At 48.0% G+C, this 12,130-nt stretch overlaps 1 protein-coding gene across 4 annotated transcripts in view; it reads left to right on the top strand.

Moving 5' to 3' along the window:
- The window catches only part of SLC4A5 (solute carrier family 4 member 5), a gene marked incomplete at both ends in the record, with an annotated part of 91,180 nt that overhangs the window by 67,153 nt on the left and 11,897 nt on the right, over positions 1-12,130 (top strand). For all 4 annotated transcript variants that reach the window (XM_080711013.1, XM_080711015.1, XM_080711014.1 and 1 more), the window contains 4 exons: positions 3,558-3,671; positions 5,114-5,275; positions 5,992-6,170; positions 7,963-8,035. In XM_080711013.1, coding sequence (XP_080567139.1) covers positions 3,558-3,671; positions 5,114-5,275; positions 5,992-6,170; positions 7,963-8,035 — 528 coding nt within the window. The remainder of the gene's footprint in view (positions 1-3,557; positions 3,672-5,113; positions 5,276-5,991; positions 6,171-7,962; positions 8,036-12,130) is intronic.

The following is a 12,130-nucleotide window of genomic DNA, read 5'->3' as shown; positions in this document are numbered from 1 at the left end:
TAGGCAGGGATAGCTTCCTGTGTTAACTTCCAAAAGCTTCTTTGTTTTTCTTTTCATGCTAGATCTACAATTCATCAGAACTGATTGTGATGTATACCATGAGATAATGTTCCTTTGTATTTTTATATAAATAGCCAATTGTTCCAGGATTTTTTTTTTAAAAAAGTGTCTTCACCGATTTGCAAAGCTTCCTTTGCCATATAACAAATATTCTTATATGAGAAGGTCCATTTCTGGGTTGTTTATTCTGTTTCACTGGTTTATTTATATACCAGTGTCACGGTCTTCATTTTGATAACTTGTGATAAGGTTTTTATATCTTACACATCAAATTTTCCCCTTTTTGTGGTAGTGGGGATTGAACCCAGTGGCATCACACCTCTGAGCTACACCCCTGCCCTTTTTTATATTTTGTTTTGAAACAGGATCTCTCTAGATTGCTGAGAGTCTGAAGCTGGTCTAGAACCTGCAATCCTGTCTCAGCCTCTCCAGTTCTAGGATTACAGGCATATGCCACCATACCCAGCTTGTCCTTTTTTGATAGCATTATTTAGGCTTTTGCATTTCTGTGTGAATTTTAGAATCACCTTAAATTTCACCAAAATAAAAAAAAAACTTGTTAGAATTTTTTATATGATTATCTTGATTCAGTATGTCAGTTTGGGAAGAATTTTTCATTTTTCATTTTTCACCTTGAATGTAGTATACTTTTTTATTTTTACGGTACTGGGGATTGAACCCAGGGGCATGCTACCTCTGAGCTATACCCCCAGCCCTATTTTTTTTTTTATCATTTATTTTGAAACAGGGTATAACTAAGTTGCAGAGGACCTAACTAAGTGGCTGAGGCTGGTCAAAAACCTGTGATGCTCCTGTCTCAGCCTCCTAAGTGCTGGGATTACAAGCGTGCACCACTCACTACACTCAGATTTCTAGTATACTTCATTTAATTTGGTTTTCTTTCTCCTCTTAATGTTTATAGGCTTTGAGGTCTTAAATATTTTCTTTACATTTATTTCTGGGCACCTGATTTTTATGCCATTATAAATGCTAACTGCTATTTTAATTTTTCTTTTTTGTGCGTGTGGTACTGGGGGTTGAACCCAGGGACATTCTACCTTCAGGCTCCATCCCAAGCCCTATTTTTTTATCATTTTGTTTATTTTTTGTTGTTTTTTGTGGTACTGGGAATTGAACCCAGGGGCATTCTACCTCCGAGCCACACCCCCTGCCCTATTTTTTTATTCCTTATTTTGAAACCAGGTCTCACTGAGTTGCAGAGGGCCTCACTAAGTAGCTGAGGCTGTCCGCAAACCGCGATCCTCCGGTCTCAGCCTCCCGAATGCTGGGATTACAAGCGTGCGCCACCACGCCCGGCTGTTTCTTTATTTTTTGAAACAGGGTCTCACCAAGTTGCAGAGGGCCTCACTAAGTTGCCGATGCTGTCCATGAACCTGCGATCCTCCGGTCTCAGCCTCCCAAGTCCTGGGATCACAAGTGTGCGGCAGGATGCCTGGCTCCTAAGTCTCGTCATACACTACAGTGGTGGCTGCCTCTGAGAATGTCTGTCACCTGCAGGATAAAAAATCATTCACATAGTATGAAATTCTTGTGCCACCAACTTTTTTTTTTTCCTCTTAAAGTACTTTAAAAAGTACTCCATTGCCTGCTGGCATTTGGTGTTGCAGAGAAGAATAAGCCACACTGCTTTCCACTCATGAGGTTGGGAAACACATGCAGGCCTGGGATACCAGGTGCAGGGGTCAAAAGCGGTGGACAGAAGCCTTAGCTGGTCCGTTCCAAAGAGAGCAATGGGCACCTTCTGATATAGCTGAAGGTGGAGGGGTCTTCAGGAGCTTCCACTCCCAGGTATACACCCCAGAGAAATTCTCACATGTGCACAAGCATCGATTCCAAAAGAAAAAAATGAAAATAAAGCCAGGCATGGTGGCACATGTCTATAATCCCAGTACTTGGGAGGCTAAGACAGGAGGATTGCAGGTTTGAGGCCGCCCTTGGCAACTTAGTGAGACCCTGTTTCAAAATAGAAAAAAAAAAAAGTGCTGGGGTTATAGTTCAGGGGCAGAATGCCCCTGGGCTCAATCCCCAGTCCAAATCTAAAAACTGTAAGCCTACTAATTGACCTGGAATAAACCTCCAGAACAGCCAAATCAAGCAGATATAAATGGTATATCTGGAAGGTGGGACTGAAATGAAGAAAGTTGAAGTAGAAACTGCTTTTAATCAAGGGGTGCATGGAACAAAGTCCACGTGTCGCCTGTCTCTGCCCTCTGTCTGTAAAGATGTTTAAAAGGTGGCAGGTATACTAGATGTCAATCACTAAGCCAAGCATGGGAGGGAGGGATAGGGAGAGAATGGGGTGGGGATCGGGTGGGGGCTAACTGGGCAATGTGTACATGTATGTCTACAAAAGTATGTATCCCACTATGATGTATGAATACAGTGCACCAATTAAAAAAATAAAATTAAATTAAATTAAATTTAAAAAAAAAAGGTGGCAGGTAGACGGGCATGGTGGCGCACACTTGTAATCCCAGCATTCAGAAGGCTGAGACAGGAGGATCACGGTTCGTGGCCAGCCTCAGCTACTTAGCGAGGCCCTCTGCAACTCAGTTAGATCTTGTTTCAAAATAAAGAATAAAAAATTGACGCCGGGTGTGGTGGCACACACTTGTAATCCCCATGATTGGGAGGTGGAGACAGGAGGATCGCACAGTTTCGAAGCCAGCCGCGGTGGCTTAAGAGACCCTGTTTCCAAATAAAAAAGTATAAAATAGGTCTGGGAGTGTAGCCCGAAAGTAGAAGGGTTTCCAGGAACCCCAGTACCACCAAAAAATTTTAAAAAAGAATAAAAAATTGGGCTGGAGGTATAGCTCGGAGTTCGAATGCCCCTGGCTCCCATCCTCAGTACCTAAAAAAAAAAAGTGCCAGGTAGACACTGGGGGACCCTCTCTCTGCCCTGAGATGTCTCAGTGTGGCTTTGGAGGGGAGAAAGGATATTGATTCAGGGTCAGGTCCAGAGCCAGGCCTACGACAGGCCTCCTGGAAGCAGGAGCAAGAGGCTGGAGCCTCTTAGTGGACAGAGGTTTGCGAGTAGCGGGTCCTTTGTGGGATGGGGAGGTGGCTCCCTCCCAGCCAGTTGCAGAGCAAAGCCCTGTCACGTTTTCTTCCAAGTTTAACCCTTGCCCTCAGGACACCTGCTGGGTGTCCTGGTTCAGCCTGTCACACCAGAACTGGTCTCAGCAAGGGCTCCCACAGGGATCATACCAGCTCCCACTCTGACCCCCACATCCCACGCGCTGTAAAGGCACCAGAGCCCACTTTCGGCTCTGAGGTCGGTACCATCATCTCCATCTCACAGAAGAAGGACTGAGGCTTCCTCAAAGTCGCCCAACCAGCAAGGGGCCAAACTCAGGTTTTAGTGTAGGCCTGCTGGCTTCAGAGCCAGCCTTCCCTGTTTCCTCTTTGCTGTCTGAGGACGGGGCGGATGGGAGCAGGGCAGATCCTTGACTCACTGGATCCTCTTCTTTCTGCAGGTCCGGGCCCTGGTGGCTGACTTTTCCATTATTTTCTCCATCCTGCTGTTCTGTGGAATTGACGCCTGTTTTGGGCTGGAAACCCCCAAGCTGCACGTGCCCAATGTCATCAAGGTTTGCCCCTTTTCCCTGCTCCTGGCATCCACAGGCTGCAGACCCTTCCTCCTTTACCACCATCACACGTTCTTCTCCCCACCAACACCCTGTGGTTTCTTTGTGTGTGCTCTGCCTCTTCCTGCACAGCCTCCCAGGGCGGTCCTTTGAGAGGTGGGTGCGAACATATTCAGAATGAAATCCTGCTATGCAGCCCAGGAGCAGGGGAGATGCTGGAATCACCCTCCAATTCAGCTGAAGCCTTTTGATTTCTATCCAAAGATTTTCAATTCCTGGACCTATGGCAGTTGACGAGCCGGGCCAGCTGGGATCTGTTGAAAATGATCTCTTAGAATGAGGATTCTCATTCTCAGAGTGTGGTCCGGTACCACATTGTTACCTGGGAACGTGTTAGAAACTCAGATTCTAACGGCACTCACCCATAGTCCCAGCCCTTGGGAGGTTGGGAGGATTGCTTAAGCTCAGAAGTTCAAGACTAACCAGGGCAACATAGCGAGCCCCTGGCTTACATAAACAAATAAATAAATGAATACATAGTTGTAAGAAAGCCATGTAAATTCTCATTCCCACCTCAGACCTAGGGAATCTGAAATGCCAGGGTTGGAACCTACCAATCTGCATTAGGCCCTCCGGGGCATTCTGCACATGTTCAAGGCAGAGACCCACTGCTTCAGACATGACCTATTAGTCCAGAGTCGGTGCTACTTGCTTGTTTCTGAGTTTAGGCTCTGTTTCCCCACAAATGCACCATCTACCCAGGGAAGGGAGTCCAGGTCTTACTCTCTCTGCCCTTGAGACCTTGACCTTCGAGGTATCGTTTCAGGGTTTTGAAACATGTTGGCCTCAAAAGTATCTCTTTCTCTTAAATTATAACAAAAAGATAAATATCAGCTTTTGCACAGATAACCCCTTATTCTCAACATGCAGGTCTGACCTGATGTTTTGTGCTCTTGTTTGGGGGATGCTGGAGATTAAAGCCAGGGCCTTGTGCGTGCTAGGCAAGCACTGCCACATCCCCAGCCCCTGGTGTTTGCTGTTTTACAGACAGTTCTATAATGCTTCCCAGACAGGTGACTCAGAAGAGACAAGAGCATCAGGCTCTAGGCCCATTTCTGCTTTGTGTTCTTTTGCAAGTAGTAACTGCGTACTCCCTCTTGCTTTCCCCTGGAGCTTCACGACCCTGTTTCCCTGCTGATCCCAGGGCAGTTACAGCCTTAATTCTGCTGACCCTGTCTGTGTCCTCGTTCCTTCCCATCTCTCCCTTGCTTCTGTGATCTCTTTACTCTAAGTTGCAGGTGCCTTAGGTCTAAGGGAAAATATTGCAGTTGAGAAGTGCCCCAATTGGGGAAAAAAATACCTGGGTGGTGGGAGCGGGCCAGCAGGCAAAGGCATGGGACAGGGGAGAGAGGAAAGGGCCCTCCCTCTTCCTTTGCTCCGCTCAGCCCACGCGGCCTGACCGAGGCTGGTTTGTGGCCCCCTTTGGGAAGAACCCATGGTGGGTGTACCTGGCGAGCATCCTGCCCGCCCTACTGGTGACCATCCTGATCTTCATGGACCAGCAGATCACAGCTGTCATTGTCAACCGGAAGGAGAACAGGCTGAGGGTAAGGCTGTTGCTAGAAGCAAAGTTAGAAGGAATAAAAGAAAGAAATAGTTCTTTCAATACTCTGAGCAGAAGACAAGTTTCCAGTTGGTGGGGTGGGAACATGTGGCTTCCAGAAAGGCCAGGATAAGCTGGTCTGAGGACCCGGACCAAGCCCAGGCCAGTTCCTGTGTACAAGCCCCTTTTCTCTCCCGAAGTGACTCTCCAGCTCTGTACCTCCTGGCAGGGCGTTTAGGGGGCCAAACAGATACTGATAAGAGAGTAGACTTGAAGTCATGAGATGAAGGGACTTCCTTAGCCCCCCTGGTCTTTGAAACCTCTCTGCCTCTGGGTCTGAGAAGATATGGGCTAACCTCTCCCCCAGTCTGGACCAACCTAGGCCTGCCCCATCTGAGGCCCCTCACTCAAGAACTACAGAGATATTATGGCCACTTGGTAGGAGCCTTTGTTCCCAGGAAACCAGACCCAGGGCCTTTCCAGGCCTGAACACCTCTTTCCTACATCACCTGTGCCCCTTACCTGGCTCACCCTCTCACACAAGGTGGCCATTGAAAGCCCCTGGCAGGGTGGCAAGATCTGAGCATCTCTAGAGCTCTCTCAGGGAGCACCTCAGGGTGACAGCTCCTCTGGAAGGCACGGGGAGCCCTGGAACCGTATTCCACGAAATGGCTGCTTTGAAGAGGAATGGGGCCCCAGAAGCTTCTCCCACTCCTGCAGAAAGCCGCCGGCTACCATCTGGACCTGTTCTGGGTGGGCATCCTCATGGCCCTGTGCTCCTTCACGGGACTCCCCTGGTATGTGGCTGCCACTGTCATCTCCATTGCCCACATCGACAGCCTGAGGATGGAGACAGAGACCAGCGCCCCTGGGGAGCAGCCCCAGTTCCTGGGAGTCAGGTAGGAGGGGGCCTACATCACGTGACCAGGAGCGGCCAGCTTGGGAGGGAGAAAAACAGCTTTTCTTACCATCAGGAAATTGGGGTGGGAAGGTCCCCACTCTAATCATCCAGGGACCACAGGGACAGGAGTGATTTTCCTGAGGTAAAAAGAGATGATTCTGATTCGGGTCTGAGGGGTTCCCAGGGAGAGAGGGGGAACTCAGCTCAGGACCCGCAGGGCCCTTGTGTTTGTGACAGGAAGGCGTTTCAGCATGAGCCGGTCAGAGGCATAGCCAGAGTTTGTTTTAGGAGAGAAAGGAGCACATATTCAAGGGAGCATGCGGGCGTCTCAGGACTGATGCCATGCTGAGCTTTCATGGCTCTTTTAAAGGCAGCTTGGCGAAGGGCGGGCGGGCGTGGGCAGGCACACAAGAACCACGTCAGTGTGGTGAGCACTCGCCTGTTGATGGGGTCTGGTCATCCACCGGTCCTTAGGGGGATCGTGGCCTCCCTCATCTGATCAACAGATAAACTGGAAAGTCTCCTAAATTATAGATTTCTCAGCCTATGTCTTTTCTTCCTTGCTTGCTTAAGTATTTTATTGGAGGGATAATAAACAGGAAATCGTCACAAGCGAGTGAATTTCCAGTAACTTGAAGATCTGTAGATTTCCCAGACATTTGGGAGTATTGGGCCGGGGCAGGAGAACTGGCTGGAATGTGACGAGGAGAGGAAGTTTAGCACGAGGCTTTCTCAGAGTCAAGTTATACTTTTCTTGTCCTTCCTTTATGTTTCCTTCCTACCTACGAGGGAAGAGAGAAAGGAGATGGAAATTTACTTCTAAGTGGTACTTTTTTCTTAATAGTCTTCAAGTAATGCACGTGTGTGCCCATGCACACACGCTCACACACACACACACACACACACACACACACACACACACACACGCTACAGAGGCCGTAGTAGGACCTCTTCTCATCCTTCCCTTTGTCTCTTCCTCCAGATCCCTATTCCTGCTGTTCCCAAGACCCCTCTGTGGGTTTGGCTCCTACTCAACCTCCATTCCTCCAGAAAGCCCACCAGGGACCACCACCATCCCCTGGCCGTCACTTCTGTCTTTCCCTTCTCCCTCCTCGTATGCCTCGAGCCAGGACCCCAAGCTGCTCCAGACAGGAAAACATGTCATCTTCCCGGCAGGCCCCAGGCCCACACCAGATTCTGGCACTCTCCCAACTGCCTTGGGCCACCCGGCCCACCTACGGGAGGCCTCTCTGGGCCTAAGCAATCCACCCCAGAGCCCAGGGCTCCAACCTCTCTGCCCCAGCCCTGACGCCTGCTTTGCTAACAGCCAGGCCCCCTTCCCCAGATTTTCATCAGTCATGGTCCACAAAAGTGGGGTCTTATCACCAAAAGAAGAGGCAATTAACACTATATCACACAGCTTCCTGATGTGTGTGCCATTATGATCTCCATTCAACTCAGCTCAAGGTGTTCAGGGCCTTGCCTGATGCCACACAGGTGGCAAAGCCCAGATTCAGCCCCAGTCCATCTGGCTCAAGCACCGCAGCTATTGAGCATGCCACCGAGCAGCCTCCCCAACAACCCCAACAGAGCGCCCGGGCCTTGGGCAGGGGCTCCATCTTCCCTGTGCAGGTCAGCTGGGCCTCAGGCTACAAGATGGAGCTCAATGCGAAAGCTGTTTGAGGCTCTGGTCTTGGACACAAGCTTCAGGGCCTACAGAGGGGCAGGGGGCTGGGAGGGGTCACGGAGTATCTCCTGGGTCACCCCTCACCTGTGCCCTTCTCCGCCAGGGAACAGAGGGTGACCGGCTTCATCGTCTTCATCCTGACGGGAATCTCCGTCTTCCTGGCTCCCATTCTGAAGGTGAGCCTCTGCACACCACCCAGGGCCCCACTGTCTGAGAAAGCACAGAGGCGAGGCCCAGGGACAGGAGGGGTCCCCGCACAGCCTAGGTGTTGCTGGCTCAGGGCCCCTAAAGGCAGGATCTTATTAGACTAAAGTGATGTTTCAATATTGTCGCTGTTTTCTGTGATTTGGGATTGTCGCTACCATCCCTGATTCTCTGCTCTCTCAACTCACCTGGGCCCTTTGTGTCTTTCTGGAGTGTCCTGCCAAGGTCTACCCTGCATTGGTCAGGAGCTTGCCGAGCTGGGCATGTCTGTGTGGGTATGGGGCTCACTTGGGCCTTGTGTGAGGATTGAACTCAGAGACATCTTACCTCTAAGCTACACTCCAACCCTATTTTATCTTTTATTTTGAAACAGTGTCTCACTAAGTTACGGAGGGCCTCACTAAGTTGCTGAGGTTGGCCATGAACCCATGATCCTCCTATCTCAGCCTCCCGAGTACTGGGATTACAGGCATGTGCCACCACACCCGCCTAACACTCAGGCCTTCTTGCTGGGCCATTTTCTAAAGTTGAAGCCGCAGAGGGGCCTCTCAGCTGTCAGCTGTCTTCAGGACTGTCCTCTGCTCCTCTGCCTTGAGTGACTTTTCCCAGTTTCAATCTCCTCTTGCTCATGTCCCACCAGGCCAGCTAGCAGGAACTAACTAAAGGGGTGCATCTGAGATAGGTGTCCCCCAGAACCACCGCCTTCTAGCCTTTCTGAATGAAAGTTACCTATAATCACCCTGACCTTTGTGACTATCCCCCTTTTTTGGTGGTACTTGGAATTGAACCCAAGGACATTCTACCTCTGATCTACACCTCCAGTCTTTTTTTTTTTTTTTTTTTTTTTTGTGTGTGTGTGTGTGTGTGTTACTGGGATGGAATCCATGGGCATTCTACCTCCGAGCTACACCCCCAGCCCTATTTTTTATTCTTTACTTTGAAACAGGATCTCACTGAGTTGCAAACAGCCTCACTAAGTAGCTGAGGTTGTCTGCAAACAGTGATCCTCCTGTCTCAGCCTCCCAAATGCTGGGATTACAAGTGTGTGCCACCATGCCCAGCTCCCCCTTTTTTTTTTTTTTTTTTTGAAACAGGATCTCGCTAAGTTGCAGAAGGCCTCACTAAGTTGCTGAGGCTGGCCATGGACCTGCCATCCTCTTGTCTCAGCCTCCCAAGTATTGGGATTACAAATGTGTGCCACCATGCCCAGATATTTTTCTTCTTCAGCTATCCCAAACAGCTTATTTAGGATTGACTTTATAAAAAAAAAAATAGAAAGACTAAATAACTATGATGGTTATCGCTTTATTTACTATGAAAAGTATTTCTGGCTCAAGAGTAAGTGCTGGGCATACCTGAGGTTTAGGTTGGGTAATTTTAAAGGAATGTTCCCACCATGTAGGAAATAAATTATATGCAGGTGGTCAGGCATTTTGTTTATTTAAAAGTGTAAGCCGGGCTGGGTGTGATGGCACACACTTGTAATCCCAGCATTTGGGAGGTTGAGACAGGAGGATCAGGGTTCGCGGACAGCCTCACCTACTACTTAGTGAGGCCCTTTGCAACTCAGTGAGACTCTGTTTCAAAATAAAAATTAAAAATAGGGCTAAGGGTGTAGCTTGGAGGTAGGATGCCCCTGGGTTCCAACCCCAGTACTACAAAAAAAAAAGTGTAAACTGGGCCGGGCGTGGTGGCGCACGCTTATAATCCCAGCATTTGGGAGGCTGACACAGGAGGATTGCGGTTCGTGGACAGCCTCAGGTACTACTTCTGAGGCCCTTTGCAACTCAGTGATACCCTGTTTCAAAATAACAAATAAAAAATAGGGCTGGGAGTGTAGCTCAGAGGTAGAATGCCCCCTTGGTTCCATGGTTCCATCCCTAGTACCGCTAAATAAATAAATAATAAATAAATGTATGTATGTATGTATGTATGTATGTATGTACGTATGTACGTATGTATGTATGTATAAGCCGGGCATGGTGGTGCACACTTGTAATCCCAGTACATAGGAGACTGAGACAGGAGGATCTCAGGCTCGCGGCCAGCCTCAGGTACTTAGTGAGGCCCTCTGCAACTTAGTGAGACCCTGATTAAAAAAAAAAAAAAAAGAATGAAAAATAGGACTGGGAGTGTAGCTTGGAAGTAGAATACCCCAGGCTTAAATCCCCAGTACCACAAAAAAAGTGTACACAATAAATGTCATGTGTGTGTGTGTGTGTGCGCGCGCGTGTGTGTGTGTTACTAGGAATTGAATCCAGGGGCATTCCACCACCAAGCTACACCCCCATCCATTTTTATTTTTTATTTGGAAACAGGGTCTGGCTAAGTTTCTGAAAACCTTGCTAAATTGCTGAGGCTGGCTTCAAACCTATGAACTGCCTGTCTCAGCCTCTCAAGGACAGGAATTACAGGCATGTACCACCACCACTCCTAGCTTTAAAAGTATATTTACTTATTTATTTATTTATTTATTTATTTATTTATTTATTTATTTAGGTACTGGGTGTTCTACCTCTGAGACACAGCCCCAGCCCAATTTTATTTTTATTTCAAAACAGGATCTTGCTAGGTTGCTGAGTATCACTACTTGCTGAGGCTGTCCTTGAACCCATGGTCCTCCTGTCTCAACCTCCCAAGTACTGGGATTACAGGCGTGTGCCACCACACCCGGCTAAAAGTATATTTTAAATGGCCAGACAATATTTGCTTTTTTGTAAAGAGCTCCAAAGAAGCCAGCCAGGCGTGGTGGTGGCGCACGCTTTAATCCCAGCGTTTGGGAGGCTGAGACAGGAGGATCACATAGGTTCTAAGCCAGTCTCAGCTACAGAGTGAGGCTCTCAGCCACGTAGTGAGACCGTTTCCAAATAAAGTATAAAATAGGTCTGGAAGTATAACCCAGAGTTAGAAAAGACCCTGGGTTTCATCCTCAGTACCACAAAAAACAAAACAAAACAAAACAAAACAAAAACAGCTGGGCGTGGTGGCACACGCTTGGAATCCCCACGCTTGGGAGGCTGAGACAAGAGGATCACGCAGGTTCGAAGCCAGCCGCACTGGCTTAAGAGACCGTTTCCAAATAAAAATATATAAAAAAAAATAGGTCTGGGAGTGTAGCCTGGAGGTAGAAGGGCTTCCAGGAACCCCAGTACCACCAAAAAAAAAAAAAAAAATCACGAAGAACCATCACATGTGTTAGTCCTGATACTATTGTCTGACAAGTGTTTGTGTAAAAAAAAACTCTAACAGACACTCAGAAGTTCCTGGAAACACTATGTAGCTAACAGTTCCTGCCTCTCAGCCAACTCTGACCTCTGGCAGTCCCAGGCCATGCCCTGGCTGTTGAGTGTGTTCAGCGATTCAGCTATTTCACCCCAGCTTTTTATTCTTATTTGAATAGAACACAAAGCAGTTAGAAAAGTCCACTAGTTTCCCTCCTTTTGTTCCGCTTACAATATGATGGTTTCTTTTATGAACACATTTATCATACTCCGTATATGTATTTTCTAGGCTTTTACACTCAAACTTTTGGTGTGTGATTTTAATCAATTTTTGTTTTTACACTAATATTGTCTATCTTTTTAATATAGGTAGCATGCCCTCAGTAGTATAATTTACATGATTAAAATAGAGCTGGGGGTATCATTCAGAGGCAGAGCAATTGCCTTACATGCTTGAGGCCCTGGGCTTTATTCCCAGCACTGGGGAGAGAGGGAGAGAGGGATGGAGGGATAGAAAGAGAGCTAGAGAGGAAAAGAATTCTACACATAAGATTTAACATCACCATAACCTTTGCCAGTTTTGTGTGTGTGTGTGTGTGTGTGCGCGTGTGGTACGAGGGATGAAACCCAGGGCCATTGTATCTCTGAGCTACACCCTCAGCCCTATATTTTTAGTCTATTTTTTTTTTAAATAGGGTCTCACTGAGTTGCGAAGGACCTCTCTAAGTAGCTGAGGCTGTCTGCGAAGCACGATCCTCTAGTCTCAGCCTCCCGAATGCTGGGATTATAAGCGTGCGCCACCACGCCTGGCTTGCCCATCATTTTTAAATGATATCTGGTCACATT

This window comes from Muscardinus avellanarius, assembly GCF_963383645.1.
Source record: "Muscardinus avellanarius genome assembly, chromosome: 15".
Taxonomy (NCBI): domain Eukaryota; kingdom Metazoa; phylum Chordata; class Mammalia; order Rodentia; family Gliridae; genus Muscardinus; species Muscardinus avellanarius.
This window is presented reverse-complemented; position numbering and strand designations above follow the sequence as displayed.